Source organism: Mus pahari, chromosome 1 (assembly GCF_900095145.1).
Source record: "Mus pahari chromosome 1, PAHARI_EIJ_v1.1, whole genome shotgun sequence".
Classification (NCBI taxonomy): Eukaryota; Metazoa; Chordata; class Mammalia; order Rodentia; family Muridae; genus Mus; species Mus pahari.
This window is the reverse complement of record NC_034590.1, coordinates 101,534,772-101,562,128: the sequence shown is the minus strand read 5'-3', so window position 1 is coordinate 101,562,128 and position 27,357 is coordinate 101,534,772. Positions and strand designations below refer to the sequence as shown.

Here is a 27,357-nt window from a genome sequence, read left to right as displayed (position 1 = left end):
AGAAGAAGAAGAAGAAGAAGAAGAAGAAGAAGAAGAAGAAGAAGAAGAAGAAGAAGAAGAAGAAGAAGAAGAAGAAGAAGAAGAAGAAGAAGATGATGATGATATTGGGGTCAAGTTATGGGATCCCTTTTTACTTGAAGTTATATGTGAGCTAAGGCCCACAGTGTCTATGTACCCTTGGGTCAGGAAGTCAGGTGTAGATTACTGAATTAAGATTTTTTTTTTAATTTTTTCAGTGTTACATTCATTTATTTATGGATGTGTGAGGCCAGGGGCAACTTGCAGAGTTACTCTCCTTCCGTCATGTAGGTCCCGGGGATTGAACTTGGGTCACCAGGCTTGGCACTAAGCACCTGTACCTGCTGAACTATCTTGCCAGGCCCCGAATGGGTTCTATCTGGGTGTGCTAATCACATGACGGGACTCATCCCTCATACTGCGGCTCCATAAGTTTTGGTGCCAATGCAACCAGAGCCTCACCTCTCCCCCAGAGCCTCGCCTCTCCCCCAGAGCCTCGCCTCTCCCCCAGAGCCTCGCCTCTCCCCCAGAGCCTCGCCTCTCCCCCAGAGCCTCGNCCAGAGCCTCGCCTCTCCCCCAGAGCCTCGCCTCTCCCCCAGAGCCTCGCCTCTCCCCCAGAGCCTCGCCTCTCCCCCAGAGCCTCGCCTCTCCCAGCCTGGAGATCTAGTTCTCTGCAGTTTTCCTACTGCGCGCCTCATGGCTGCCCATGGCTGGACCTTTGGTCCCAAAGCTTGCCTGATCCTTTAGCCCTGACTCAGTTTCATGGTGCTCAGCCTCTGTTGGTTTCTGGTAATGGGCTGGCCATACGAAACTTACTGTGACTCCACAAGCCTTCCTGGGGGCTGCTGAGGCAAAAATAATCTCAGGGAAGCTCATTCCTGAATCAAGGCATGCCATCCGTCTGTTCCCATAAAGGGATTTTATTGTGTATCTGGCTTCAAGCAGCAGCCTGGGACACAGCACTAGGTGCCAAAAACACTGGAATTTGGGGAATTTGGATTTTTATGGTAATAACAGAACTGAATATTTTCAATGATGACTCCCTTGGAAAATTCAAATGAATATTTATCATAATGATGGCCACACACTTCTTATTTTCTTCCAAAGAAATGTCTATTGTGGTTTGGCACGATGGCACACACCTGGGATCTCAGACCTGGGAGACAGAAGGATCAGGGTGAGTTTGAGGCCAGGCTTCACTATATGGGAAGGGGAGGAGGAAAATAATCGGAGGGGGCAGAACAAGAGGACAGAGACAGGATGAGCGGTGAAAAGTCCTTGCTATTCCGGCAGAGGACCTAGGTGTGGTTCTCAGCATCTATGTCAGGCAGCTCATAACCACTTGTAACTCTAGTTCCAGGAGATGTGATGCCCTCTCTGGACTCTGAGGACATCTGCAGAGGCATGGTACACACATATGCACTCAGGCACCCACATACACGTAAAGTCTTCACATAAGTGGCAGCAGAAGCAACTTCCATTGTGAATTCAGGGGCTGCTGGATGGTGGCCTGGACCACACAGGACCCTGTCTGAAGAAGAGGAGGAGAAGAAGGAAGAGGAAGAGGAGGAAAAAGGAGAGAGGAGTAAGAAAAGGAGGTAGAAGTGAAGAAAGAGGAAGAAGGAGCTAGTTTTCATTGTGAACACATTCTACAGGACAGTAGAGTGGCCAAATATTCAATCAATTGAATATTTTAAAATACCTTATAGAAAGGGTTTAAGAACGTGTCTGATTAAAACAAATTTCCAGTGAGGTTTCAGATGTGCCATTTGCTCGGATTCGATCTTCACACATTATATATCTACATGGAGCTGTCATGCTCTATCTACCCCATAGACGCACACCATTTATTGTGTCAGTTAAAAGGGAAAACCAAGGTACAAGCAGGTGCTAAGAAGAATGTAATAGATGTAATTAGACCATGACAGAACAAGAGGAGAGTTAGAGAGAAATAGAAATAATGACTTCATCACTGCCCAGAGGAGGGAGACCATAGGGAGGGACTTTGTAAACAACAGAGAGAATTAGGTAAGTTACATGAGCTTAACTGCAAAGGAGATAGATCTTTGAAATGTATATAGGAAAGAGGAACTTCAACCAATGAAATGGGTCACTAGCTGAAGGAACCGCAAAATCCAAAAATGGAATACCTAAGTCATGGTGATGACTCATTGAAAGAGAGAGCACTTGTCAACAGGCTAGATGAACTGAGCTCCACTGCTGGCAGGGCAGTTAAGGTGCATCCAGGAAGGAAATTTAGTCACCAGTTGTAGCTGGTTCAGCCATAAAATGGAGTGGATTTTGTTTACTCCCCTCATACCTTCCCTGCTGTGGTGGACAGTCTATAGATTATTTAACACCAGGAATATGTAGCCATCCCACAGTCCTCTCCTAGGGACTCTAGTTCAATCCCATTTTACAGACAGACTGTAACTACATTGGAAGGAATGAAGATAATCCTAAATAGACCCATGTACCCTTCTCTCCTTTTGGATGGCAAGACCATTGAGATAATGGACCAAAAAAAACTGGTCATTTTCCCGGAGAGTCAAGCTGGGAGAACGAAAAGGATGAGACCTGGTGCCAGCCAGAGGGGGGATTTGTCTCCCAGGAAGAGATCTCACAAAGTTATGACAGCTTGTCAGACATCTTAAGGGAAAGGCTAGAGCCTAGACAACCCTGGGTTAGTGATAGTTGAGACCACATCTTGACCAAGACTGCTTAGTTATGCATAACTCTTGCCCTATGTTTAAACCCGAATCATCATGTCAGGACCTCAAAGATAGACAGGGGGTGGTCACTGAAAATTATGGTTAGTTAGCTTTGTCAACTAACTAGAATCACTTGGAAGAGACTCTAAATGAGGGATTGCTCACATAGGGTTGGCAAGCTATCCTGTATCTGTGGGTGTTTGGTTCAATTAAGTTCATTAGTGTGAGAAGGCCCAGCCCACTGTGGGTGGAGCCATTTCCTAGGCAGGGGTTCCTGAACCTTATAAGAGTGGAGAAATTGAACTGCGAACAGCTGTCAAGCCAGCGAGCATGTATACTTTTGTCTTTCTCTGCTCTTGACTGTGGAAGTGATGTGACAAGCTGTTTAAGGTTTCTGCCTTGACTTCCTTACAATGATGAACTGTAACTTGGAGCTGTAAGCTGAAATAAACCCCTCCCTCTTTTAAGTTTCTTTTTCCATAGGATATTTGAAACAGAAATGAAACTAGGACAGAAGGCCTCCTTATTGTCCTCCTTCCCTGTGTGGCCACATTGAATGACACTCCTTTCTCTGCTTTTCTATGAGTTTCATTCTCCTTCATCTAGTTATTGGGGGTGGCTGGATGAGCCAATGTTGATAGGGTGCCAGGACCCGGCGTTGATACTGATAATTCCAGTATTAAGACTGCTCTACTTGGAGAAGACAATGAAGTCGAGTGCAGGACTGAGCTTGGGCCATGTGGACCCTGGAGGCTGTTCACACAGTGCTGCCTTGTGGGGCACAAGGAACCCTCGCAGATTGATGGCTGCTCTTTTTGAGAATTAAACTTATTTCATGCACATGCAACTATAATGACCAAAGCAGGTCTGCAATTTTAGTTGAATTGAATTAGAAAATAAATATTCTTTCTTTTTTTTTTTTTTTCAACGAACAACTTTATTTTTAAAAACAATTCATGCTTATTTAATGGGGTTCCTTCTGCCATGTTTTCAGTTTCAGTCCCTGGCTATTCACTGGCTTCTTTGGTTGCTTTTAAGAATGGTTTCAAAAGTCACTGAGCACTTTTTATTCTAGCTGACTTTAGAGGCCGGGGTTTGGACTGCATGGGATGGTTTATTTTTTAAGGATTTATTTTTATATCCGTGTCATTGTGTTTGTCACGTGTGTGTAGACAATCTCAGAGGCCAGAGGGGTGTTGGCTTCCCCAGGAGATGGAGTCATAGGCAGTGGTGAGCCTATAACAAGACGGGTGCTGGGAACTGATAACTCGGCAAGAGCAACAAGTTCTTAACCATGCGCCATCTCTCCCCAGCCCCAGGCACCTTACACCACTTTATGGCTTCAGAGTAACTACTTAGCTGTACTAATCAGAGGGACCACTAATGCTTGCAGATTATCTCCCTGCCCACCACCAAAGAAAGTCACCATTTCTTGTCATTTTTTTTTTCCCTCTCAAACCTACTTTAAAATGTAACTACCATTTCCTTCTGTTTTGCGTATAAATAGCTCTGCTGAATAGCAGCTGTAAGTCTATTATCTTAGAATTGCTAAATGGTTACAGTCATGCGGCTATGACTTTTTAATTTGTTTCCAGATGTTTCCGCACAGAGGTGGCTGAGGGTAGCGGGAGATACAGCTCGGTGATTTCATTCCAGAGTGAGTCGCTTTCCCTAAAGGCCACCAAGCAAAGCATTTCACATAATGCCTGGCCTGCTGGAGGTTTCTGTAGACTCCAGAAATGAAGGAAAATGTAGGAGAGGTTCCCTTTTCTCCACTTTACTTCTGTGTACCTTTCATGTGCTTCAAAAAATAAATGTGCATTTTTATACGCTTCCAGAAGCAAGATATAGAAGTCAACATTGGGAGGGTGGCCACGGGAATAGAGAAGCTGGCTTCTGTTGGCACATATTCCATGCTTCACCCCTCCCCAGACTGCCACCGGCACTGGGGATGGGCAATGACTTTCAAATGCTTTTAGTTGTTCCTCGGGGAATTTAAGTACTAATAAATAATGTGTACATATTGATAAGTATTAGTGTAAAACTTTTGGCTGTGTCTTTGGGTTCTGGCTATGGGAGATACTTCCTTAATGTTTATAAGTGTGGTCAACCCTTTTCATACATTCAATAAAAATGGTATCACGTTACTATCATTATCATTATTATTTTCATTATTTTTATTATATTGTGTGGTGTGTGTGTGTGTGTGTGTGTGTGTGTGTGCGTGCATGCACATGTGCTCTCACATTTGAAGGTCAGAGGACAACTTTTGGGAGTCAGTTCTCTCCTTTCACCATGGGTTGCAGGTATGAAACTCAGGTCCTTGCCTTTGGAGCCATCTTGCTGACCCCAATGTGTCAATTTTGTAACAGACCTATATTAAAAGTTTTCCTTTTAACAGCTGCTTAAATATTACTTCCTACTGAGCCAATAAATATAATTCTGAGCCGTGAAAGTTTATTTTATCTATTTTTTTTAACCTTTGTTTTCCTAGAATTACTTACGTTGTTGAAAAGGTTCCCCCTCCACCTTGTACCAGTCTCTGAAATGGCTTCAGCATACTTTTCTATAAAGCTGAGGTTCTGAGTGTTTTTAGCTAGGTTGTGCTTTCCGGGTTTCAGGAGCTCTGGGTTGCTCACTGACTCACCTGTACAGCTACTACCACTAAGCTCCATCCGTGTGAGAATTCTCTTCTGTGCTGGAAACCCGGAAGAGCCCGAACTTAACTCTGTGCCCTGGAGATGAAGGCCTTCTCCTTGAGGACCCCATCACAGTGCCCAGAGCAAGGGTCTAATAACTCTCCTAATACAGCTCTCTGACCGGCAATTGGTTTCAGCTCCTTTTTCCCAGACCCACCATATTCTAATTTTTGTCTAACTACACCCTCTAGTAATTTAATGGAAATGGTGCATGAGTAATGAAATTTGGGGGGAGATGATTGTGAGAATTAGAGAAACCCCCCATACTCATAATAACAAGTACTGGATCCAGGATAGCAGTTTATTTTGCAAGGTTGGGTACCAACCCAGGTAGAGAGGCAGGCGCTTTGATTGAGTGCAGAGAACACTTTTTAAAAATCCTGAATACTGGTCCCTCCCTCCTTTTTCTCACTGGCTAGTCATAGTGGAGAGGGGAGGTTACAACATTCACATCACCTGCCATGTTAGTCTATTACTCAACAAAGATCGTACCTGGGTTTATCTATTTCACATCTTATTTATCTTAAAGCCTTTAGGTTTATGACCTTGTCCATCTGCAGGCTGTTAGGTGTGTGGCTAGACCTAACATTAAGGAAGCTGGCTCTATTAATAATCTTCTATGCCAAATTACTAGTTTGGGTGGGGGGGCAGCTAGCCGAGCAGGTGTTAGTAGGGTCCCAAGCTTTTTGTTCATTTGTAATTGAAGCTAAGCTTAAGACAGTCTAGTTTTGAAAAAATGGGTCATAATGTCTTTATTTTTTATGCAGATTAATCTAAAAGTGTGTTCATTATCCCATCATAATGGACAGACTGTTTGGCAGAGCCTAAAATTCTTTAGAGGACCTAGAATCTCATAGCTGGTCAAGGCTGAGAAGAATGGAGCTGACTGTCTCACTCCTCTGTGTGCTGACCTTCCCTGAAACCTGTCACACTTGTCCTCCTAGCCTTGGGGTCCACATAGTCTCTCTATTTTTGTAAATGCTGCTGTTGAGAATTCTGGCAGCATCTTTGTTCTATATTCTTTGCTTTTGTTTGTGTGTGCATGCCTGTGTGTGCATGCATATGTGCGTGCATGCCTATGTGCACATGCCTGTTGTCTTCATGTCTGATGAGGTAATATCTGATGTCTTCCTCAACCTCTCTTCACCTTGTTTTCTGAGACAAGGTCTCTCTCTTACTGAACCTGGAGCTTGTTAATTCCACCACACTGACCGGCCCAAGAACCACAGGGATCCACCTGTACCACCTCCCCAGAGCCATGCCTAGCTTTTGATGTAGAATTCTGTGGCTCAAAGTCAGGTCACAGTGCTTGCCTGAGAACTACTTTATTCACTGACCCATCTCCCAGCCATTCTTCTCTTCGCCTTTTCTGCGTTTGTTTCCTGTTCTTGCTTTACGCAAGTGAGGCTCCTGCTAGAGACATCCATTACAGTTCTCTAATGTGCCTGTCTGCTCACCATTGCATTGGTGTTAGTGTTTGGTAGTTCCTAAGTTCGGCTGTATGGTGTTCTCATGCCTGGTAAAGGCCGAGACGAATGAACTGACTCTCTGTGTGTTACATTCCCTGAAACCTGTCATATTTTTCCTCCTGGCCCTGGGGTCCACATATCTAGGCTTCATGACTGTTTTTCACGGACACAATTTTTCAGTTACATGTGGACCACGTTGATTTCCCATGACCACGGGGAAGCCACTGATGTCAGTCTTGCCCACCTCACCTTCAAGACACTGGCATTCCTCTAAGCTTGTCTGGGGCTGGGTTCTCAGAGGAGTTCTGCTAGTGGGTTGGACTTCTGTCTCCTGCCACAAAGGACCTCTGTCCCCAGCTCTGTCTTTGTATGTTGTGATCTAGGGAACACGATGTCTTTGAATTTTCCCAGAGGTTGAAGCTGTATTTTGTATCTTATTTTGTTCAGAAGATTTTTGAGGGAAGGAGAAAAGAAACTCGATGTGTTTTACCCAGCCCCTGTAGGGAGACTCTCTATCTGCCATCTTAAGTGGACCCTGTCAGGTGGTGTCTTTATTACAGACCTCCAGCCACGTTTAACCTTCACAAAATTGAGTCTGTTAGGAGCCTTGCAAATGTCTCATATAACTTGATTGCCTTGAGAAAATTACATTACTTCTCAACCTATTTGCTGCCGTGTTCGCACCATGTTAATGGTGTTTTCCAGACCAGCTTATCCTTGAAGGAATCAAATCTTTTATTTCAGCAACTTCTTACTGAACAAATTTTGAAATGTATCCCTAACTTTTTTATTTTTAGTTTTCTTCTCAAAATGGCATTTATTAGTTAATGCACGGGGAGGTGAGTACAGAGTCAGAGGACAACATGCAGGGGTCAGGCTTTTTTCCCCCTCTACCTTGTTGGTCCTAGGGATGGAACTTGGGTCACCAGGCTTAAGGGCAGGTGCCTTTAACCCCTCAGCCCTCTTGTCAGCTCTCCTCAGCATTGTAAACACAGAGCTGAATGTTCTCATTTTCTGCTTTCTTAGAGGCATTTCACTAATACTGTTTATTGCCCTGTGGGATAATTTGGTGACCTCTCTGGATGCTTGCTTTTGAAGTTCCTAATTGATTTTTCAGAGATGGCTATAAATGCCCGGTGAGTCACCTCTACCAGCAGGATAACTATTTAATTGACTGGTTGCTGTGCCTACAGTGAACTGAGACTGGCAGCAGAAGTTGCATCCCTAGGTTGGTAAAACCAAGAACCTTAAATGCAGTTCCAAGCCCTGGTCACCTGATGCTGGCGAGGAGCATGCAGACAACCCTGGCTTCTAGGATTCTACAGCGTGAGGATCTGAGTTGCCACATCACTCAGGGCTCGTTGGCCTCACCTTAGACCAGAGTCTAAGGCCTGTGGCTTCACTTGATGCAGACAACTTTTGGTGTAGCAGTCGTTCTATGCATTGTAGGTATTGAGTGACATCCTTATCCCTAGATGTAATAGTCCCCAGGGACACCAGACATTGCCACATTACCCTCATCATGATAGTGTGGACTCCTGTTGAGAATCTTAGATCACGAATCTCCTTTCTTCTGAGCTCCTAGTCATTTCCTGGATGGTTTCAATTGGATAAAAAAAGTAATAGCCGGCAATTGGAAGAGGGACACAATTTCCTGGATCCTGTAAAACTTGAAGTAATTCATAAAGTGCTCACATTGACACCTGTTGCTAGTGCTAACCAAAAGCTTCCTGTTTTAAATATTCTGAAAACTAACATTTATTGAGTACTGTTTTGTCTTGATGTGTATGTATCTCTGCGTGTGCGCATGTGTGTATGCTTACCTGTGTGTGTATATGTGTATGTGCATGCCAGCATGTATGTATGTGTCTATGCATACATGTTTGTGTCTGTTCATACATGTTTGCTTAAATGTATGTGTGTATGTGTACATTTGTGCATGTGTGAGCATGCATGTATGTGTGTCACACATGTATGCGTGTGTGTGTGTGTGTGTGTGTGTGTGTGTGTGTGTGTGTGTGTGTAGAGGCTGGTGGTTAACTGGGTGGGTGTCTTCCTCTATCCTTTTCTACTTCACATATTAAGTCAGTGTCTTTCACAGAACCCAGCACTTACCAACTGGCTAAATGGGGTGCCTGTTGTTTTCCAGGGATCTGCTTGTCTACCTCTACCTTAAGCACTAGAATTACAGACAAGCCCACCATGACCAATTTTTATGTGGCCACTGGAGATGGAGCTCAGATCCTTACACTTCACTAGCGGAGTCCTCTCCTAGCTCTAGTGAGCACTCATTATTTAAACCCACATTTGGTAACAGACATCACCTCCACACTGACAGATATTTGAAAACCAAGGCCCAGAGCATCTATGCAAACCCTGGAATGTCAGCTAGGACTTGTGGCTTGTGGTTCATTCTTGGAGTTCACTCTCTACCAGTATCTGCATGGTGTCTGTCACTATGGTGCCATGTGTAGACTTCAGCCTTCAGTATGCACTAGTACTTAGGGATGAGGTACACACACCTTTCACCTTTTACACTTGCTGTATAATGCAAGTTCAGTGAAGGTTTGAGGGACTGGATGAATGGAGCTCTGAACAGCAAGTCTCCAGTGCTTTTACGAGAACAGGGGAACCACAACAAAAACATAAGTGCATGCTCTGGTTTCTGGAGAGGGCTCAAGTTGTGACATTGTAGGTCATTAATGTGCTGCAAATCTCTGCCATTAGGAGGATAATTGCCTTCTACTGTAGAGAGGAAGTGGCTGTATAATTATAGCCTGAGGGCTGGCATCTCGCCTCCCTGCTGTCTGTCAAGACAAGAAACTGTGATGCAATGCAGCAGGCACCAGGTTTCCTAAGGATTAACCTACATAGGTACCTGGGGCCATTGGAAACAGTGAAGAGCAAACTTTTCCTGTTGATTTTAGGCGACAGATCCTACATAACAACCACCATCACTGATTTTTATGGTATATCACCTATGTCACTGAGGCCATCTGGACCTTAACTTCTTGGGTAGTTTAACACTTGCTTTCTGAGGAGTATTGACTTAAGAGTTTCTGAAACTGATGTTCACTTGTGCTGGCAGGGCCTGCTGAAGGCAGTGTGTTGTCCGTATTCTATTAGTTGCCTCAAAGGTCATTGAGGGTAGTGTCAGAAATCCTTATGCATGCATGCATGGACCAAGTTTGGTCCTGACAGGAGGCTGCTCGGCTGCCTGATTTTTGTGAGTTTGTCACACACCTAGACATACGTTGGAAGAGGAAATCTTTTTTTTTTCTTTTTTTTCTTTTTTTATTATTTTCTTTATTTACATTTCAAATGCTATCCCGAAAGTTTCCTATACCCCTCCCCCCACCTCTGCTCCCCTACCCACCCACTCCCACTACTTGGCCCAGGCCTTGCCTTGTGCTGGGTCATATAAAGTTTGCAAAGGAAGAGGAAATCTTAAGAGAGAATTTCCCTCCAGAAGATTAGTCTGTAGTTAAGCAGGCAGGGCATTTTCTTGATAAATGGCTGCTGTAAAAGGGCCCAGCCTTCCGAGGATTGTTCCTGCTGCAGACAGGTGGGCCTGAGCTGTAGAAGAAATTGGGCTGAGCAAGCTATGAGGAGCAAGCTAGTAAGCAGCACTCCTTCATGGTCTCTGCTTCAGTTCTGGCTTCCGGGTTCCTGCCTTGACTTCCCTCAGTGATGGCGTATAACCTGAGAGCTGTAAGATGAAGTAAACCCCTTTCTCCCAAGTTGCTTTTTGGTTATTGTGCTTTATCCTAGCAATAGAAACCCTAACTAAGACAGTTGTGTTAGCTCATGTTGTAATGAGTGTAAGGGTTCTGGGACTGTCGGCCCAGCTATATACATAGCTATACTCTGAACTTCATATTCTGTTGCTCATTAAAAGCCAGACTGTCCCTAAAACTCACTAAAAAGTAATCAAAGATAAAGAAGATGGAAGACATAGAGATGATGGGCTGATCTATTATTATTTTTAAACAATTCACTTTACTTTTATGTATGTGTGTGGTGGAAATGTGCACAGGGTTGTAGGTACCAGTGGAATCCAGAAGAAGGCATCAGACCCTTTGGAACTGGAGTTCCATGAAGTTGTGGGCTGCCCAGTAAGGGTTGTGGGAACCCAATTCTGGTCCTCGGCAAGAGTAGCCAGTGCTTTTAGACACTGAGTTGTCTCTTCAGCCTGCGATGATCTGACATTCTAAGAATTGTACTTTCTGTTATCCAGCTACAACCATATAAAGTAGTCACTTAAAAATAAAACAGAATTCAGGCAGACTGAGCCTTAGTAAATTGGAAGGCTTCACTTCATTCAAATGTCTCTAATTAAACATTTTTAAAATGATGTCAAGGAATTATCTCTTTAAATGGTGAGACTGCAGTGATAATTTCAGAGCAGCAATTTGACCTACCTTGGAAACGCAAATATACAATGTTTTATCCATACTAGTGAGAAAAAAAAAAAAAAAAAAAAAGAACACATCAAACAAGTTCTTGATGGGCAGATACTCACGAGTAAGTACTTATATTTTGGGGCCAGATCCACGCTGCTCCTCTTTAGGGGGAGTCTCTGTATGGTCTCAGAGACTCAGCTGAACTGTCCTTAAATGCTCTCAAGGCAGTTCCCTCAGAGTCCCTGAATAGCACCTGCCTCCTTGTTCTTGTTACTGTGTATCTCTTGCTGCCTGCGTGGTGAGGTTCCCCAGCACCTGGTGTGTGGGCGGCAGGATGCGCATACCTGATTAAAGCATCTTAAAGAAGAAATTCTTTATTTTGTTCCTTGGCTTGAGGGTTCAGTCCATCAAGATGGGAAGGCATGGTGACAGGAGTATGAGGCAGCTGGTCACACTGTGTCCATGGTTACATGGAAGGCAGAGATGAGTACTCCATACTCTTTCCTTGTCATACTGTCTGGGACTTGAGCCCAGAAACAGTGCTGCCCACATCCAGGGTGGATCTTCTGATCTCCAGTTAACCTGATCTAGAAGCTCCCACAGACAAGCCTGGAATTTTGTCCAGTAGTTCATTTGTCAAGCAAAATCTAGTTGATTTGTCAAGCAAATCAAGTAGATTGTGTCAAGCTGGCAATGGTACCTATCATGGTAAGTACATAGGAGATGGGGTTTCATGTGTTGACTGAATAAGTAATAGGAGCTCATTAAATTTAGTCTTTCACATATGCCAAGAAGAAGACACGCTATACCAAGATAGTCTCAACTCCTTCCCATGGTTTAGAATAAGGAGTTTGTGGTACAGTAGTTTTTCTTCTCTTGTCCTCTCTTCCTCTCTGTCTCAAGAAAAGATGTCTTATTCATCTTCAATCCAAGGTCTTTCTGAACACCATCTTCTTCTTTCTAGGCAGGCATTAATGAAAACGACTTTTACGATGGGGCTTGGTGTGCTGGTAGGAACGACTTGCATCAGTGGATTGAAGTGGACGCCCGGCGCCTGACCAAGTTCACAGGGGTCATTACCCAAGGAAGGAACTCTCTCTGGCTGTAAGTGGGGCAGCACCTGTGCCTGACAGGCTTTATCTTCCACCTATCAGTTGAAGGGAGACTGCAGAGCAGTACCTGATGAAGGGTGACTGGAAGGTGGCCAAGGCTGAACGGACACCTCCTCTTCTGCAGGGACAGGGCAGGGCCCACTGAGAAATGAAGATGAGGTGGACAGGGGTGTAGTCATAGATGAGCCCTGAGGTACGTGGCTAGTATCTTGGATCCTGATAAATTATTGGTATCTGGACAGGTGGGTTAAACTCAGCCTGAGGTAAGACCTCTCAGCAAGCAGTGAGCACTTGGTCTTGGGAGGAGAGAGGAAGAACCATGCAGATGCTGGAAGAAGGATTAGAAGTCTTGGCAGGTTCCCAAACAAATGGCCACTTGAGATGTGTTTTAAGTGAGGAATGAACCAGCTCAGAGATCAGAGAATGGGACTGTTTCTCAGTCTTGAATTTCGGATTAGAGTTGTGGCATTAACAAAGGTGGTCTGATGGTGACTCTGAGAGATGGTAATAACCTCTCAAAACCCTCCATCTTGGCTGGGATATAGCTCAGCTTAGCATGTGTGGATCCCTGGGGGTCTATCTCCAGCACTGACTAAAGCAGGAGATGTCATGCACTCCTGTAATCTCAACAGCTGGGAAGCACAGGCAGGAAGGTCAGTTCAAGGTCAAATTTACTGCCTGGATTCTTTACTTTCCTATTGCTATGCTAAAACCAAGACCAAGTCAGGAAGGAGGATTTTGGGGGCTTACCGTTCCAAGGGAAAAGGGCCATTACAGCTGGGAGACAGGAGACATGGCAACTGGATCATCAAGCTGGGAGCTCATATTCTGAACCACAAGCAGAAAGTAGAGACTGAAGTGTGAAGGGTGTGAAGCTTTGAAGCCTCAAATCCAGTAAAGTGACGGACTTCCTCCAGCAAAGCCACATCTTTTAGACTCCCACAAGACAGCACCACCTCCCGGGAACCTTGTGTTCAAATGCCAGAGGTTATGGGGGCATTCTCATACAATCCTCCACAGCTATAAAGGCTATGGGGGCATTCTCATACAATCCTCCACAGCTATAAAGGATATGGGGGTATTCTCATACAATCCTCCACACCTATGAAGAGTTCAAGGCCAAGCTGGGCTACCCGAGACCCAGTCTCAAAACAAAGAGCAGGAGAGAACAGAGCAAGAGAGCATAGATCTCACCTTGTTTTTCCACTGTGGAGCTTCCTCTGCTTACAGAGGAAGGGGTTCTGGCACACGCTGGATGAGAAGGAACCTTGGGTGCATGCTGATAAATAAAATAATAATAAAAAAAGGAAGGATACCAGATAATTCTGATCACACAAGGACCTAGAGTAATCAGATCCATAGAGACTGAAACAGGATGGCGACTGTTAGGACCTGGGAGGAGAACAGTGGGGAGTTAATATTTGTAAGCAAAGAGCTGAAGTTCCGGATGGGGACACCTCCTGGACGTGGGTGATGGTGATGATGGCAAGTCAGGGCAGGTGGACTGGGAGCCATGGGGATGCACACTTATCAAGGCAGTATGAGAAATCCTGTGTCATGCATATTTTATAAAAAAAAATGTGTGTTTTTTCTTATTATAAATACAATCTTTAACATCCAGAAAAATGAACACATACACATCAGGGTAGCTATGGAGATGGACGGCTCTGACCTTGGGTCCTGTGCACGCAGTGGGGTCTTACCAGGTTTCAGTGAGGTCAACAGGATACTAGTGATTTCTGAATTTAAATGAGAAATCTTCAGGTTCCTCTATACCTGTCCATACTGTGAAGCCAAGGACACCGACATTAGAAAACTGGTTGTGTAGTGTGACTCCACTAAGATCCCTTCCTCCTCATAGCTCCTGCCCCTTCACATTGCTGCAAACCAAAGTTCCATTTCTTGGCATCTTTCACTATTGATCAATCATGTAAAATTAAAGTATGGCTTTCTGATAAGGCTATCAGTGTCAGAAGGGCAAGGGCCACAGATGAGCTCCATGTTGCTGACTGAGGGACATCAGAGGGAGTCTTTTCAGAGAAGTCTACTCTGGTGAAGACATGACTCATGACTTGGTTGCAGAAAAAAGTTAGGAGTCTCTACTATGTAGAATTGGAGTTTATTCAAAAGAGATGTGACTATAGGCTTAAGCATGGAGCACTTGGATTTAGAGAGGGGCCCTCAGAGAAAGGATAAGATATAACCAAGTGTTAGGTGTAAGCTTCTCAAGAAAGAATCACATTTGTGTGTCTTTATAGTAGCCATATGCATGTTTTTGGTGGCTTCTAAAGTAGTTCAATTTCCAAGGATAGCCAAGGAACTTTCCATGAGACTTTAAGGTGTTCCTGGTTTATACTAGATGATTACATTGTATCACCAGTCAAGAAACAAAGAGTGATGAGTGCATACTGCTGCTGGGCTTCCTTTCTCCATTTACACTGGCTAGGATCCTAGCCTAGGGAATGGTGCCACTCACAGTGGGTAGGTTTTTCCACTTTAATTAACACAGTCAAGATAACCTCCTAGAAGCATGTCCAAAGGCCCATCTCCCAGATGTCTCTAGATCCTGTCAAGTTGACAATTAATACTATCACAGAGACTAATTTTAATTTTGAAAGTGGTCAACATTAATAACTAAACTGGGATAAGACTTGACATCTGTACTCACAGTTAACCACTTGTCATTGTTCCTAACTTTGCATTTAACTTTGCATTTTTCTGGTATAGACACATTTCAGTTTCTCTCTTATTGGTTTCTGTCTTTGTTACTGAGATCCTTGCTGATAGAGGCCATGCCCTGTCATTTGGGGGACATGTCCAGTACAGGCACCTGTTTGATGCCCATCAAATGCTTCCCTAATAAATGAGCAACATTAAATCAATAATAACCATATTTTTGTGTGGCAATAATTGTCTGACAGTGACTCATCTCCTCCTTTCCTCTGTATTTTTTTTTAGTTAAAAGATAATATTGTAATATCTAATAGTGTCTTAAAGTATTACCCATGATCCCACTCTCTTTATACCAACAGATTTTTCTTATATACTGCATATCATACCAATTATGTTGTTTTTGACTTAGTATATTACATTTTCATGCTGTGACTCAGATTTCATAATGATTATTTTTAATGGTCTGTGATTTACTCAGCCATGCCTCCATCATGTCCCAATTTCTTGCTATCTTTTTCATATTGAGAGAAGAATTTTGTGCTTACCCCTCCTTTATTTGAATTATATACCCCAAGTAAATAATTTTCAGAGCTGGGATATTTCATGCAGTTTGACAACATTTGATTATTTTTTGCTATTTTGAGGATTACACTTTATTTAGTTGGCTTTTCAGTGGCAATTATGCATACATTCATGCATGCCAATGTTTGCTCAGAACTATGTGGTTTTTTTCCCCTCCTTAATGGCATATTATCACATGACAGTTATTTTTACTACTTGAATTCTGAAAGGCTCTTAGGGAGGAGGGCTTGGAAACTGGGTTGCTCAAAGGAGAATGGGAAGTTGTGAAGAAAAGACTGGTGTGAAGTAATCAATAAGGAATGAGAACAGGGGGTTGATGATTATGCCTGGCTATTAACCTGTCTGGCCACTGTCATTAGAGATGAAGTCGGTGGGTTATTATAGGATTAGAAAAAAAAATTGAAGTAAGTACAGTGCTCCCATTTCTTCTTAACTACAAACACAAGGGGGATAAGCAAGACATCACAGATGGAACACCATCATTTCTCAGGTCATTTAAGGGGGGAGGTGAGAGTTAGAATCACTCCTAAGAGTCTGATTTTTCTTAATGTCTAAATTTATTTCAAGTCAAATTATTGCTCAGGGATAATGAGATCAAGAAATCTGACGGGTGTCAGTGTACTGGGCCTCCTGGAAGAGTTCTGTCCCCACCAAGGGTCAACAGGAAGTAGAAGGGTGGCATGCTTCAGTATCTGAGCTGTTCCTTCAACAGTGCACGAATAATGTGGAAGGCAATGTGTGAATCTGTTGCAAACGGTAAAACAAACAAACAACCACCCATGTCCATGTTAGACATCATAAATATTTGCAGGGAAGATGACAGTATCCATCTCTTTCTCTCTCCCCTGACTCCTGACTCCATATTGTTTCTGGAACGAACACATTTTAAGTTTCTGTCTTTCTTTTTAGCAGCTACTCAGAGCATTGCTGACAGTGGCCATGCCCTGGTATTTGGGGAACATGTGCAGAACCAGGCACCTGTTCGATGCTCAACAAATCACTCCCTAAAAAAAATGAATGTGATTAAGTCAACAAAGGTTCATTCACCCTGACTAGTAATGAGTTAATTAATCTGGGGCTACACATGACTGAGAGAAGGCATACACTAGAATGAGGAAACAGAGTGAAAGGCGGGAGAGAGAAGGCTGAGTTGTGACAGACTTCTAGAGATGAGTGGCTCGAACCCTAAAATCACGGCACGCCTCTAGTTCCTCATGGTTATGTAGACTCCCTTCTTTGAGCCTCAGTTTTCTGACCTCTACAATGGATTGGCTACTCTCTATCTCATACAGATGTAAGTGTGTGTGTGTGTGTGTGTGTGTGTGTGTGCGCATGGGATTGTAAGCAATTATACTAGGATATTTAAAACTTATAGAGCACATAGTAAGAGCTTAATAGAAAGGAATTTCCATCCTCTCATTTTCTGTGTTTCTCTAGAACCATTTATTTCTGGTTTTATTTTTTAGCCGTGGGTCCTTCTCCCAAATACACTATTTATTGGAAGTACTTGGAAGTGATAATCAGGATAGACCACTCTGTGTGGTTCTAAGAGGGGGAACATTGCTTGCCTGGTCCTCTGTTCTCCTCAAGTGTCTCTGTATTGGGTATCTTTGTTACTTGATATGCCCTGTGCAGGTTACAGTCTACCCACTTCCTCACATGTTAACTGCTATTCCGCAGACCTAAGCAGACATGGGATTCAGATCAACAAGCAAAGCTAGATCTGGGGTCAGAGTTTGCCTTTTCCAGTCAGGCGTGAAAGAGGGCTGCACTTGAGTGACTAAGATTTCAGACACAGAAGAAAGTAGTTTCCAGCTCCAGAAAGGAGTTTGCCCAAGTAGATGTTGCTGTTTTGCACTCAGGGATGTGGCTCACTTGGTAGAGTGCTGGCCTAGCATGAAGGAAGTCCTGGGTTGGATCCCTAGCAGTGCAGGAAAAACTGGGTACACTAATGCACACCTGTTATCTGAGTACTCTGAAAGCAGAAATAAGAGAATCTGGAGCCTACATAGTACATTGAGCCATCCTGGGCTACATGACAGCTTGCCTCAAAAACAAGAAAACAAAACAAAATCAGCCAACTATCCTACCAACCAACCAAACAAACAACCAAACAAACAACCAAACAAACAAACAACCAAATAACCAACCAACCAACCAAACAAACAAACAACCAACCAAACAAACAAACAAATAAAAACCAGCCTCTTGCTATGTGAAGGGAGAAAGCACTTTACAAATGTATATTTCAGAATATTATGGTGTGGGCGAAAAGAGAATCATCATCATCAACAAAAACAAAAATTGTTTGGGAAATGCTATGATGAAACGCAATACTTTGTATTCTAAAGACATAAAAGTTGTTTAAATACTGGGAAAAGACTTTTAAAAATGTGTTTCCTTTATAGGACTGGCACAGTTGGTATTTTAAAATGAACATCTTTAATATTTTGTTTGTGGCATTCCCTGTGTATTTATTAATTAATTCATATGGTATTTATTGAGTGCTCTATACTAAGAATAAGATTGTAAATGAAAGCAAGACTTGATCCTGTGTTTAGGGAGTAGTCTAGTAGGAGAATTCAGTATGCTATGGGGACTTCAAGAGAAGGCAGAGGCCCTACTGACCTGAGGTGGGGGGAGCTCCCATTGGACCTGTGGCAGGGCTGAGTTGAGGATGATGCCTGAGGTCCTAAGGCACAAATACCACATCCCCCCAGTAATTCACATTCGAGCTGGTGACAAAGTCTGCAATTTCAGTTTTAATAATTTTTTCAACTAATTTGGGCTATCTGGAGTTATAAAATATAATTGTTATAATGATTTTGAGTAATTTATATGTTTTAGCAATATAAATTATCATTCCTCACTGCATTGCCATTTAGTGAAAAGTTAGTGCCCCAATAGAAACCAATCTTTCATTTCCCTAATGACAGAAAGTATATTAGACATGTGAGTGTTGCAATTATAACTAGCACGATGATTGAAAAGTTAATTACTCTGCTGAGGTGAGTCAGTGCTTCTGAGGACTTGGAAGAAATGCAGACAATTTTAAAAAACCAAATGTTTTGCACTTTAACTGTTTAGTAGGGAAAGCCATCTGTTTTCTGTTTTTTATTTGATTTTTTTTTTAAGTAAGGCAGTAACTTAAGCACCAGGTTTGTGTTTGTAAGATATCGTGGGGAGGGGATGAAGAGAACTAAGGGAGGTTGACCAGTTGGCTGAATTTGGAGCAAGAAGTCAGGATTGTTAGTAAGATAAATAGAGAACTCTAGTTGTAAGCCAGGCTTTGTGTCCAAAAATACAAAGATTTGACATGGTTGTGCACATCACTAAGAAGTTAGCATGACATTTGGAATGGGATATCTTTGCAGAGGCTCAGGGTACTAGTTTCTTTGAGAAAAATGAGGTACCCAAGTCACAAGGAAGGTAGGATCAGACAGACAAGTTATTACTTCCTTTATAGTCACATTTTGGCCTTGAAGTGAGTAGGAGTTGTGACAAACAGCTACACCAGTGCACAAAGGGTTCTGGGCTGCTATGAGGCTGACAGGAGGTAGAGAGATCACCCTGGAAAGGACTCAGATCTCCTGAGCGGATCCAGGTGAGGGAGCAACTGGCTTTACAGCTTCGGAGAAGGATTCTCTGCATAGAGTGAGTATGGCAGGTTTATGGACTGAAACTTAAAAAAAATGCAAGGTCAATGTTGGGCAAAAACCTAGGGAGTTTTTCTACTCTGTCTCAAAAAGGGCTCAGTGAATGTTAAGAACACAGACTTCTCACTATTCCTGGGGCTATCTTGGTGGTTTGTATGTAGGGAATGTGGGAGCTGATGGTAGTTGTACTGCAGAAGTTCAAGGGCACTAGGGTGGTGCTGCTAGTGTACACATACTGTGCCAAGAGGGAAGAGTTGGAAATCAAAGTCTAGTGCTAGTGGTACATGGATTCAAGTCAGAGGTCAGGTTCAAGGGCACATTGCGGGAATGCCAGGCTTAAGAAGTGGTGGAGGCTTGTCTGGGGACCAGTGGGGTTAGGGAGTGAGCAGAAGGAAAGACAGAGTGGGGAATAAATCTGAGAATCTTGAGACTGCAAAGCTGACCACTTCCATGTTCCCTGCTGGCAAAGAGTATTCAGGGCGAGATGGACAGGGTGAGTTGACAGGACAGGTAAAGGACAGTCTAGTCACAGCAGAGGGAAAAGTGAAGGTGGTAGAAACTTAGCAGTTAAAGAGTAACTGGAATAAAGGCTGGGTCCACTGGGGCAGGGGAGAGGGAAACCCCAACACCTGCTCAGCATCTCATTTCCACAGTGCAGTGTTCAGCTGGTGCCCCCTCCCTCTTCCCCCAGTGGTACCCAGCTTTCTGCACTCTGGGGACCAACCCATCCTTCACCATGGTCACCTTATCCCTACTTACTATGTGGGATGCATAGAACAGTTTGCCAGAGCTCAGAGGGAGGAGAGACAACAGAGCCCTGCACTCAGGGAGGGGGAAGGGAGCCTGGAGGCCCCAGAAGGGAAGAACTGTAGGAGGCTTCATCAATCATCTTGTCTCTTTGGAAGGGAGGGAGGGCGGTGTGTTTTCAGAACATATCATGCCATGTCTTGTCCTTGCCTAATGGGGAGATGAGATGTCAGGCACCTGTGGGCTCCTGGGGAAAGAATTTCCACACTCCTTTCTAACTTCTTGGAGAACTGACAGTTTCTGAGCAGGGAGTTTGGCATGATCTTGAAGGGTTTTAATGAAAACACTGTCAAGTTCAAGTTCAAGGTGAGGCGGTCTTTTCTTCACCCTGTGCTTTGTCTGTTTTATGTATGCAGAGGGAGCTGTTTAAAACCAAACAGAGACTTCACAGATGCCTCCCACGCTTCCTCCTTGGGTTTCTGGGTGTCAGCGACTAAGGAATGAACTCTCAGATGGTGACATGTCTGAAGTCAAACAACTGTAGAGCTGGCTTCTGGGATGGAAGCTTCACCACACTGTTTTCAAGGTCTTTGTGTCAGGGTCACCGCTCCTTGGGACACCCTTGGGGCAACGGCTGATACCCTTGCCTTTTCCCATTTTTGTTTCTCGGTGCGAAAGACCTCTTTGTAGCAGACCCTCTTCCTTGTTGCATTAGACACTTGCTCTATTGCTGCCACAAAACCAAAAGCCATTAACAAAGGAAGGATCTATTTTGGCTCAAGTTCACTGTCCATCATGGTGAGGAAGAGGCAGCCTCGGGAGCTTGTGCAGTCTAAGATCTCAGTCTATGGAACGATGCCACCCACATGGAACATGATTCTTCCCACCTCAGTTAACCTAATCTAGAAAATCCCTCATAAGGTTTACAGAGCCTTGTCTGGATTCTGTTAAGTTGATGATCAATATTAATGATCACATCTGGTGAGCTGATGTTCTGCCTCACAAGGCTGTTGGATTAGCTCCCTCTGTCCATATGTGTTTACTTCATGGTGCTTGCTCTCCTCCTAGACCAGAAGTTTCCTTTTTTTATTTTCTCCATAGATAGATCAAGCATGCTGCCTCCTTAGGGCCTGCACACTTGATGCCCTCTATGCAGAGAGAGTGAGACCACTCCTTGCTCATGTGTTTGTGCTGCACCGATGTTACTCCTGGGGCCCAGCAGGCTCATTTGCCCTGAAATCTCCGGTGTTAGGTCTGGGGTGGGTCTCTGTAACTGGCCTCTCTCATCCCTCCCTTCTCCAGAGGCTAAACAGGGCCAAAGTATGTCTAGCACAGGGGGCTAAGCCACAGGGTGGAGACAGGCTGCACCCACTTGGAAAGAAGCTCTGGTTCTTTGCCGATGTCCTGACTCGGATTAGAAATGACAAGCAAAGTCTTAGGCATGGTAAGTCTGTTTCCCAATACAGCAGTGTTCGAAGGTGGAAGCCTTTGGGAAGTGATTGGCTTATGAGGGCTTTGACCTCATCCATGGATTAATCCATCGATGGGTTTTTGACTTGGGAACTGTGAGGGGTCACTGGATGTGTGCTTCTAGGTGCTGTGCTTGGCCCCTGCCTCCACCCCTGCTTTGCATCTTCCAGGACATGAGTAACTCAGCTCCACTCCTCTCAGGCAGGATGCACTGCACTATCACAGGCCTGGAAACAATAGAAATAAGGAAGCATATAGACTGAACCCTCTGGAACCATGAGCCAAAATAAGTCTCTGCTCTTTACAGGCATTTTTCTCTGGTCATAGCCATGCAAAATGTGTGGACACAGACCTATCCCAGATTCCAGAGGGAGACTGGCATTCCTGGCTGTGTGTCCTTGGACACATTCCTGAGACTTTCTGTGCCTCCCTTTCTCCACTCATCAAGTGTGACACTAGTATACACCACTGGCATGAGGATTGAAGGAGTTGGTTGAAGTTATCCTGGGCATACAGTAAGCAGCCCACTGCTGCTGTTGCTTTCTTAGGACTCTGTCCCTCTTGTAGAGGGTCCTTGGACTGTGGCAACTCCACATATCATTCTCTAAGCCCATGCATATTGCTCAGCTGGCTGTATGTCCCATGCAATGCAGTAAGAACTTCAATCACACTCCCAACATGTAGCAGAGACCTCAAAAGTTGGCACTGCTCTTGACCTAGTGACTTCTTCTCACCTGCCCTGCCTCTTGGTCTCTTTCCCATCCACCCAGAGCTAGACCCTCCCAGCACCTACACACAGTACCTAGAAAAGATGCAACAGATAGCAAAGAAGCTGAGTCTGACCTTTTGTCCTATGTCTGCTTTTGGGTGGGGTACATTTGGTAGTTTGGGAATTTCTTTAAATAACAGCATATAGGCACCTAAACTGAGACTCTGAGCACTTTGCCTGTGCCCCCTCATGTGGTGCCCAGTGGCTCATTGCATGGATGAGGATACTGAGCTATAGAAAGCCAGAGGAGCTGGCCTAACCTGCCTGTCTTGTAAGGGAATGCTTGCCCCTTTTTATTCTCCTTCCTCCACCTCTTGTCTCTGCACCAGTGCCCCCTCATTACCCCTCATTTGTTCTTGTGTCATGAGGCTTGTTGCAGGGTAGACAGAGGCTCTGCGCCATATATTTCACTGAAGGTTTCTGAGACCAGAGACCTTGCCCAAAGGGGGCCATTATTTTAGCTATTTTTAAATCAGAAGGAAGACGTAATAGGGTAAAAGAAATACTTAACGTTATATATAGTTGGCTTTATATTAACTAGGTTGTAAGCTTCCAGTTTTACAGAGAAAGTGAAATTGTCCATAACTTTCTTCCTCCAATCCATCTTCTTGTGCATGGAACCTGTGACTAAGCAAGTTTCCAGGACAAAGTGCCAGGTGGGAATGAGGTTGTCCATCAGCTCTACTTACCATGGGGCACTACCCTGGGTTGTTTGACTGGGGCCAGGATAATTGCTAGAGTCTGTGTCTGCCCAACAGGGAAGAAGCCAAAGGCAGAGATGTAGCTCCCAGCTGCCAGATATGCAGGATGGGGCTGTGAGCAAGCGCAGAGATGGGGCTAGCAAGGACATGGAGACCTTCTCTCTCAACCAACAAAAGGAACTCAGCCCCACTGACACCTTGACTTTAGGACTTCTGGCCTCCAGAGCAGATGCACCCCTGTTATTTAAACTAGTGGTTTTGTAGCATCAACAGAAAACCAAAGGTGCTACCATTCAGAGGTCCTAGGGCCAGTAGAGGCCCTTCAGTGGCCAGCCCAGCTCTGGTGGTGTGCTGTCTGCAGCATGCGGGGCCAGGATAGAGTCTCCAGCTGTGAGTGGAGCTGGTCAGACATCCAGCTAGGGCAGTACCAGACTACATCTCCATTCTCCAGCATCCACAAGGGCCATTTCTTTGGTCTTTTTTCCTCTGATCCTTTAAGTGGGGATTCCAGATTTGGGGGTCCTTGTCTGTTTTCTTCTTGTGCTCTTTGCTGTGGGTCTTGTTGCTTTACCCCCTACCCAAATATATTGACTCCTTGTTCCAAAGTAGTGTTCTTCTGTTGTCTCCCCATGGACAAGTTAACAAGGTAATGGGAAGTGCATAGTACTTGGCAGTTTATGGCAGTCAACTTGCATTCTCAAAAGGCTGTGGTAACCAGTCTAAAGTGAAAATTCCAATCAATCAATGGGTTCACATTTCACACAGGCTTCAACATTTGGCAGTACTGGGAATGTGGTGCAACCATTTGGCCCAGTGATTGCTATTCTAGCAGAGAGGGGGTAGGAGGGAAGGGGGAGAATGAAATGTGTGAACTCTTTTTCTAGCTACTGAGCATGTCTACTGTAAACAAGATAGAACTTTCTGTTTTGTATTTTGTTTGCAGCAGCTGTGGAAGGTGGCTCTAGATCTCTTGGGATCAGCAGTTCTGCCCAAAGTTCTAATTCAGCGTTGGGCAGGATTTGGGCCATGAGACGGCTGGAATGTGGCTCCACAGGGAGGGGTGGGCAAGCTGCAGCCAGCTCCCTTGTGATTCCAATAATGAATTGGCTCCAAATGCTTCCTCTTCTCCAACTGAAGAGGATTTAGCCATGCTTCCCTCACTTGGATATGGTGGGGGATGCCTAGGACAGGTTACTTCTGAGGACTAGGGGCTTCTCACAGGCCTGTGATGGAATGCATGGGACCAGATACTTAAAAAAAAAAATGTTCACACGTGCAACATGAGACATCTTGGGTGTAGAACTCAAGGCTAAATATGAAACCAGTTTGTTTCTTCTGACTTTTATACACAGAGGCTGATGGTGGTTTTATTCAACATGTCTAGCGTGTCTGTATGCCACAGACTGTGACCCACCACATAAGTTCAAGTGTGGAATTTCCCATTTATAGTGTCAAATAAGTGCTCAGAAAGCTTCAGAGATTAGGTTTCCAGATTGGGATGATCAACCTAATCTTGAATATCTTGACCCATTTGTGATAGGATTTGGGGAGGGTCTGTCTTGGAGAGATGAGCAAAAGAGACCAAGGCTGTGGGGCTCCAGTGTGGTGGACATCAAATGTGTGCCTGAGATCTTGCCAGTAGCTCTTTGATTGGGGTTCAAGATACTTATATGTCCTCAGATTATTCCTCTTCATAACACTTGGTTTAAGTTAGTTTTGGCTGCTTGAAACTTTTGACTGTTTCATGGTTGATGTTACACATAGAGAGGCTCATGCTGAAGGCACTGTCCTCTCTGCTGAATCTCCCAACCCTTTGTTCATTATCAGTCCACCATAGCTGGGCAGATGAATGCCCGGGGCTCAGTTCTGCTTCACAAATCTGTGTCTGTCCCTCCTCCTGTGCCACACAGTGCCTGAATGGCTCCTTCTTTCCTTTCGTATTTCCTGTCTGTTCTCTAATCCTGGGGGTTAAACCCAAGAACAATAACAATGATTTCTGCGATTATATAATGTTTGTAGTTGAGTAGATCAATTTGTCTCACTTTATCTGATTTCAAAATTGTCATAGCTTATTTAGATCCTTTGCCTTTGTATATTAATTTTATAATAATCTTGTTAATATCTACAAAATCTTATTTATATAATAATCTTGCTTATATCCTACTACAATTTTCACAGGATTATGTTAAACCTGTGTATTAATTTGTTGGGAGTTTACGCCTTTGTGTTGAATCTTTCAATACAGGACCACAAACTGTTTTTCCACTAAATGTAGTTTCCTTCACCAAAGTTTTGTCATGTTCAGCAAATAAGTCCTGTATGTCCTGTTATATTCATACATAAGTAACTAAATTTTTTTATTTTTATTTTTTTGTGGCCAGTATTTTATTGAGTTAGCAGAAATCTCATTTGGCTGCCAAAACAATGAGGCTGACATTGGTGTGCCTATAGCTGCTGCACATGAATTAAGATGACTTTGACCTTATTAGGGATTTTTTTTTTGCCTACTTCCTTCTTTCCTCTGATTTACACATACACATTTTGTCCACCCCTTCCTCTGATGAGCATGTGTGTGCATGAGAAAATGATCACAAATATTTGAAATTTTCCAAGATGGATGGAGATTTGGGGGATAAAACTAGATTGTGGGTAGAATTCAGCAGTATAGCATTGCTTAACATGTACAGGGACCTAGATTCAATTCTCAGACCATTACACAGACACACACACACACACACAGACACACACACACACACACACACACACACACAGAGAGAGAGAAAGAGAGAGACAGAGAGAGAGAGACAGAGATAGAGAGAGACAGAGAGACAGATAGACAGACAGAGAGACAGAGAGATAGGCACAGACACAAGAGAAACTGTCATCTTTTAGACCAGAATCATATGTTGGCAATTCAGAATAGATTTCATAATATGGAGAATCCACTGGCCAGATTCTGTGTAGGTTTCTCACTAGAGGCTCTGAACATACTGTGTGTATTCATCAGAGGAAAGAGGTAGACATAGTGTATATGTGTTCATCAAAGGAAAGATCTGGACGTTCTCTCTCTCTCTCTCTCTCTCTCTCTCTCTCTCTCTCTCTCTCTCTCTCTCTCTGTGTGTGTGTGTGTGTGTGTTAGTTTATGTACACTATAAATAATCTATAGTTATGCACATAGGAGCCTGTAGGCCAGAAGATGGTGTCAGATACCTTTAAGAATTATAGGCAGTTGTGAACTACCAGGTGTGTACTGGGAACCGAACTCAGGTTCTCTGTCCTAGTCCCATGTTTTATTACAGAACAATCTAGAGAAAATAACTAGTATATACTGAGCTACTGTCCCAGCAAGTGCTGTTAACACTGTACCTTATAGTACCCCAGAGCTTAGAATTTGTAAACCTCATGGCAGACACTGTGTCTGCTAGAGATGTCATGATTAGCTAAGCCAACCCCCATTTCTTCTAGCCTTAGGGGCCCCTGATCCTTGCAGGAGCCCACTAAGGCCTTCAAGTCCTGAGCTTTTGTATGTGTTCCCTCTCAGCTCTGCAGCATGGCTCGAGGGCAGACAACTGTCTGAGTATGGACTTCACTCCCTCAAAACAAACTTCCTTTCGTGCTTAGCAGGAAGCTTCCAACTTTGACCAAGTGGTTGCTTTCTAGGGAGACATTTTTATGCTATGCCAACTTTGAACCAGGCCGAGGAATGGGTGAGTCCACAGTTTTTCCCTAAGCATTTTTGAAAGTTAAAACCTTTGCTAAGTCACGCAGAAGGTTATTATTTCTTTCTCTTTTTTCAAATAGCCTGCTGATCCCTAGTTTTTCCTTCTAGTCTCTCTATAAAAACATAACATCAGTGTTACCAGCCACTCCCAAGCTGGCGATGCTTCAGAGTTCAGGCAGGCCACAGAAGGGAGAGTCATGTGCTTTCCGGTACTACTAAGAAAGTTCCATTGGAATTCTCTCCAGAGCGTTGCAGCAAAGAAATGTGGACTTTTAAAGGAGGAGGGAAAAGAAGTTCTGCTCTTCATCCTGTGCTCAATTGATAAGCAAGATACAAACTGGCCTTGGGTCTTCTTGCATATGCCTGGAGAAAACAGCCTTGGAGTGTGTAGAAAGACTGAAAATGTCAGAGATGAGGTGGGAATGCATAAGAGAGGGATGTAGGGGGTTATTTTTAATTAATGTATCACTTCATTGTTCAAACAGCCAAGAAACATCTCTGACCTTTAAAAATAGTCCCTATTTCAGGTCCTCTGATCCCATTTCTGGCCACCTGGGCAACTACTATAAACTGCTTAGCAGATATTTCTTGTGCTTGTTCCTTCCTTCCTTCCTTCCTTCCTTCCT

General features: G+C 43.9%; 1 protein-coding gene across 1 annotated transcript in view; it reads left to right on the top strand.

Moving 5' to 3' along the window:
- Positions 1-27,357, top strand: part of Cpxm2 (carboxypeptidase X, M14 family member 2) — a 106,630-nt gene that overhangs the window by 34,316 nt on the left and 44,957 nt on the right. Inside the window, exon 4 of the mRNA XM_021198676.1 lies at positions 12,265-12,404. Within this exon, the coding sequence (XP_021054335.1) occupies positions 12,265-12,404 (140 nt within the window). The remainder of the gene's footprint in view (positions 1-12,264; positions 12,405-27,357) is intronic.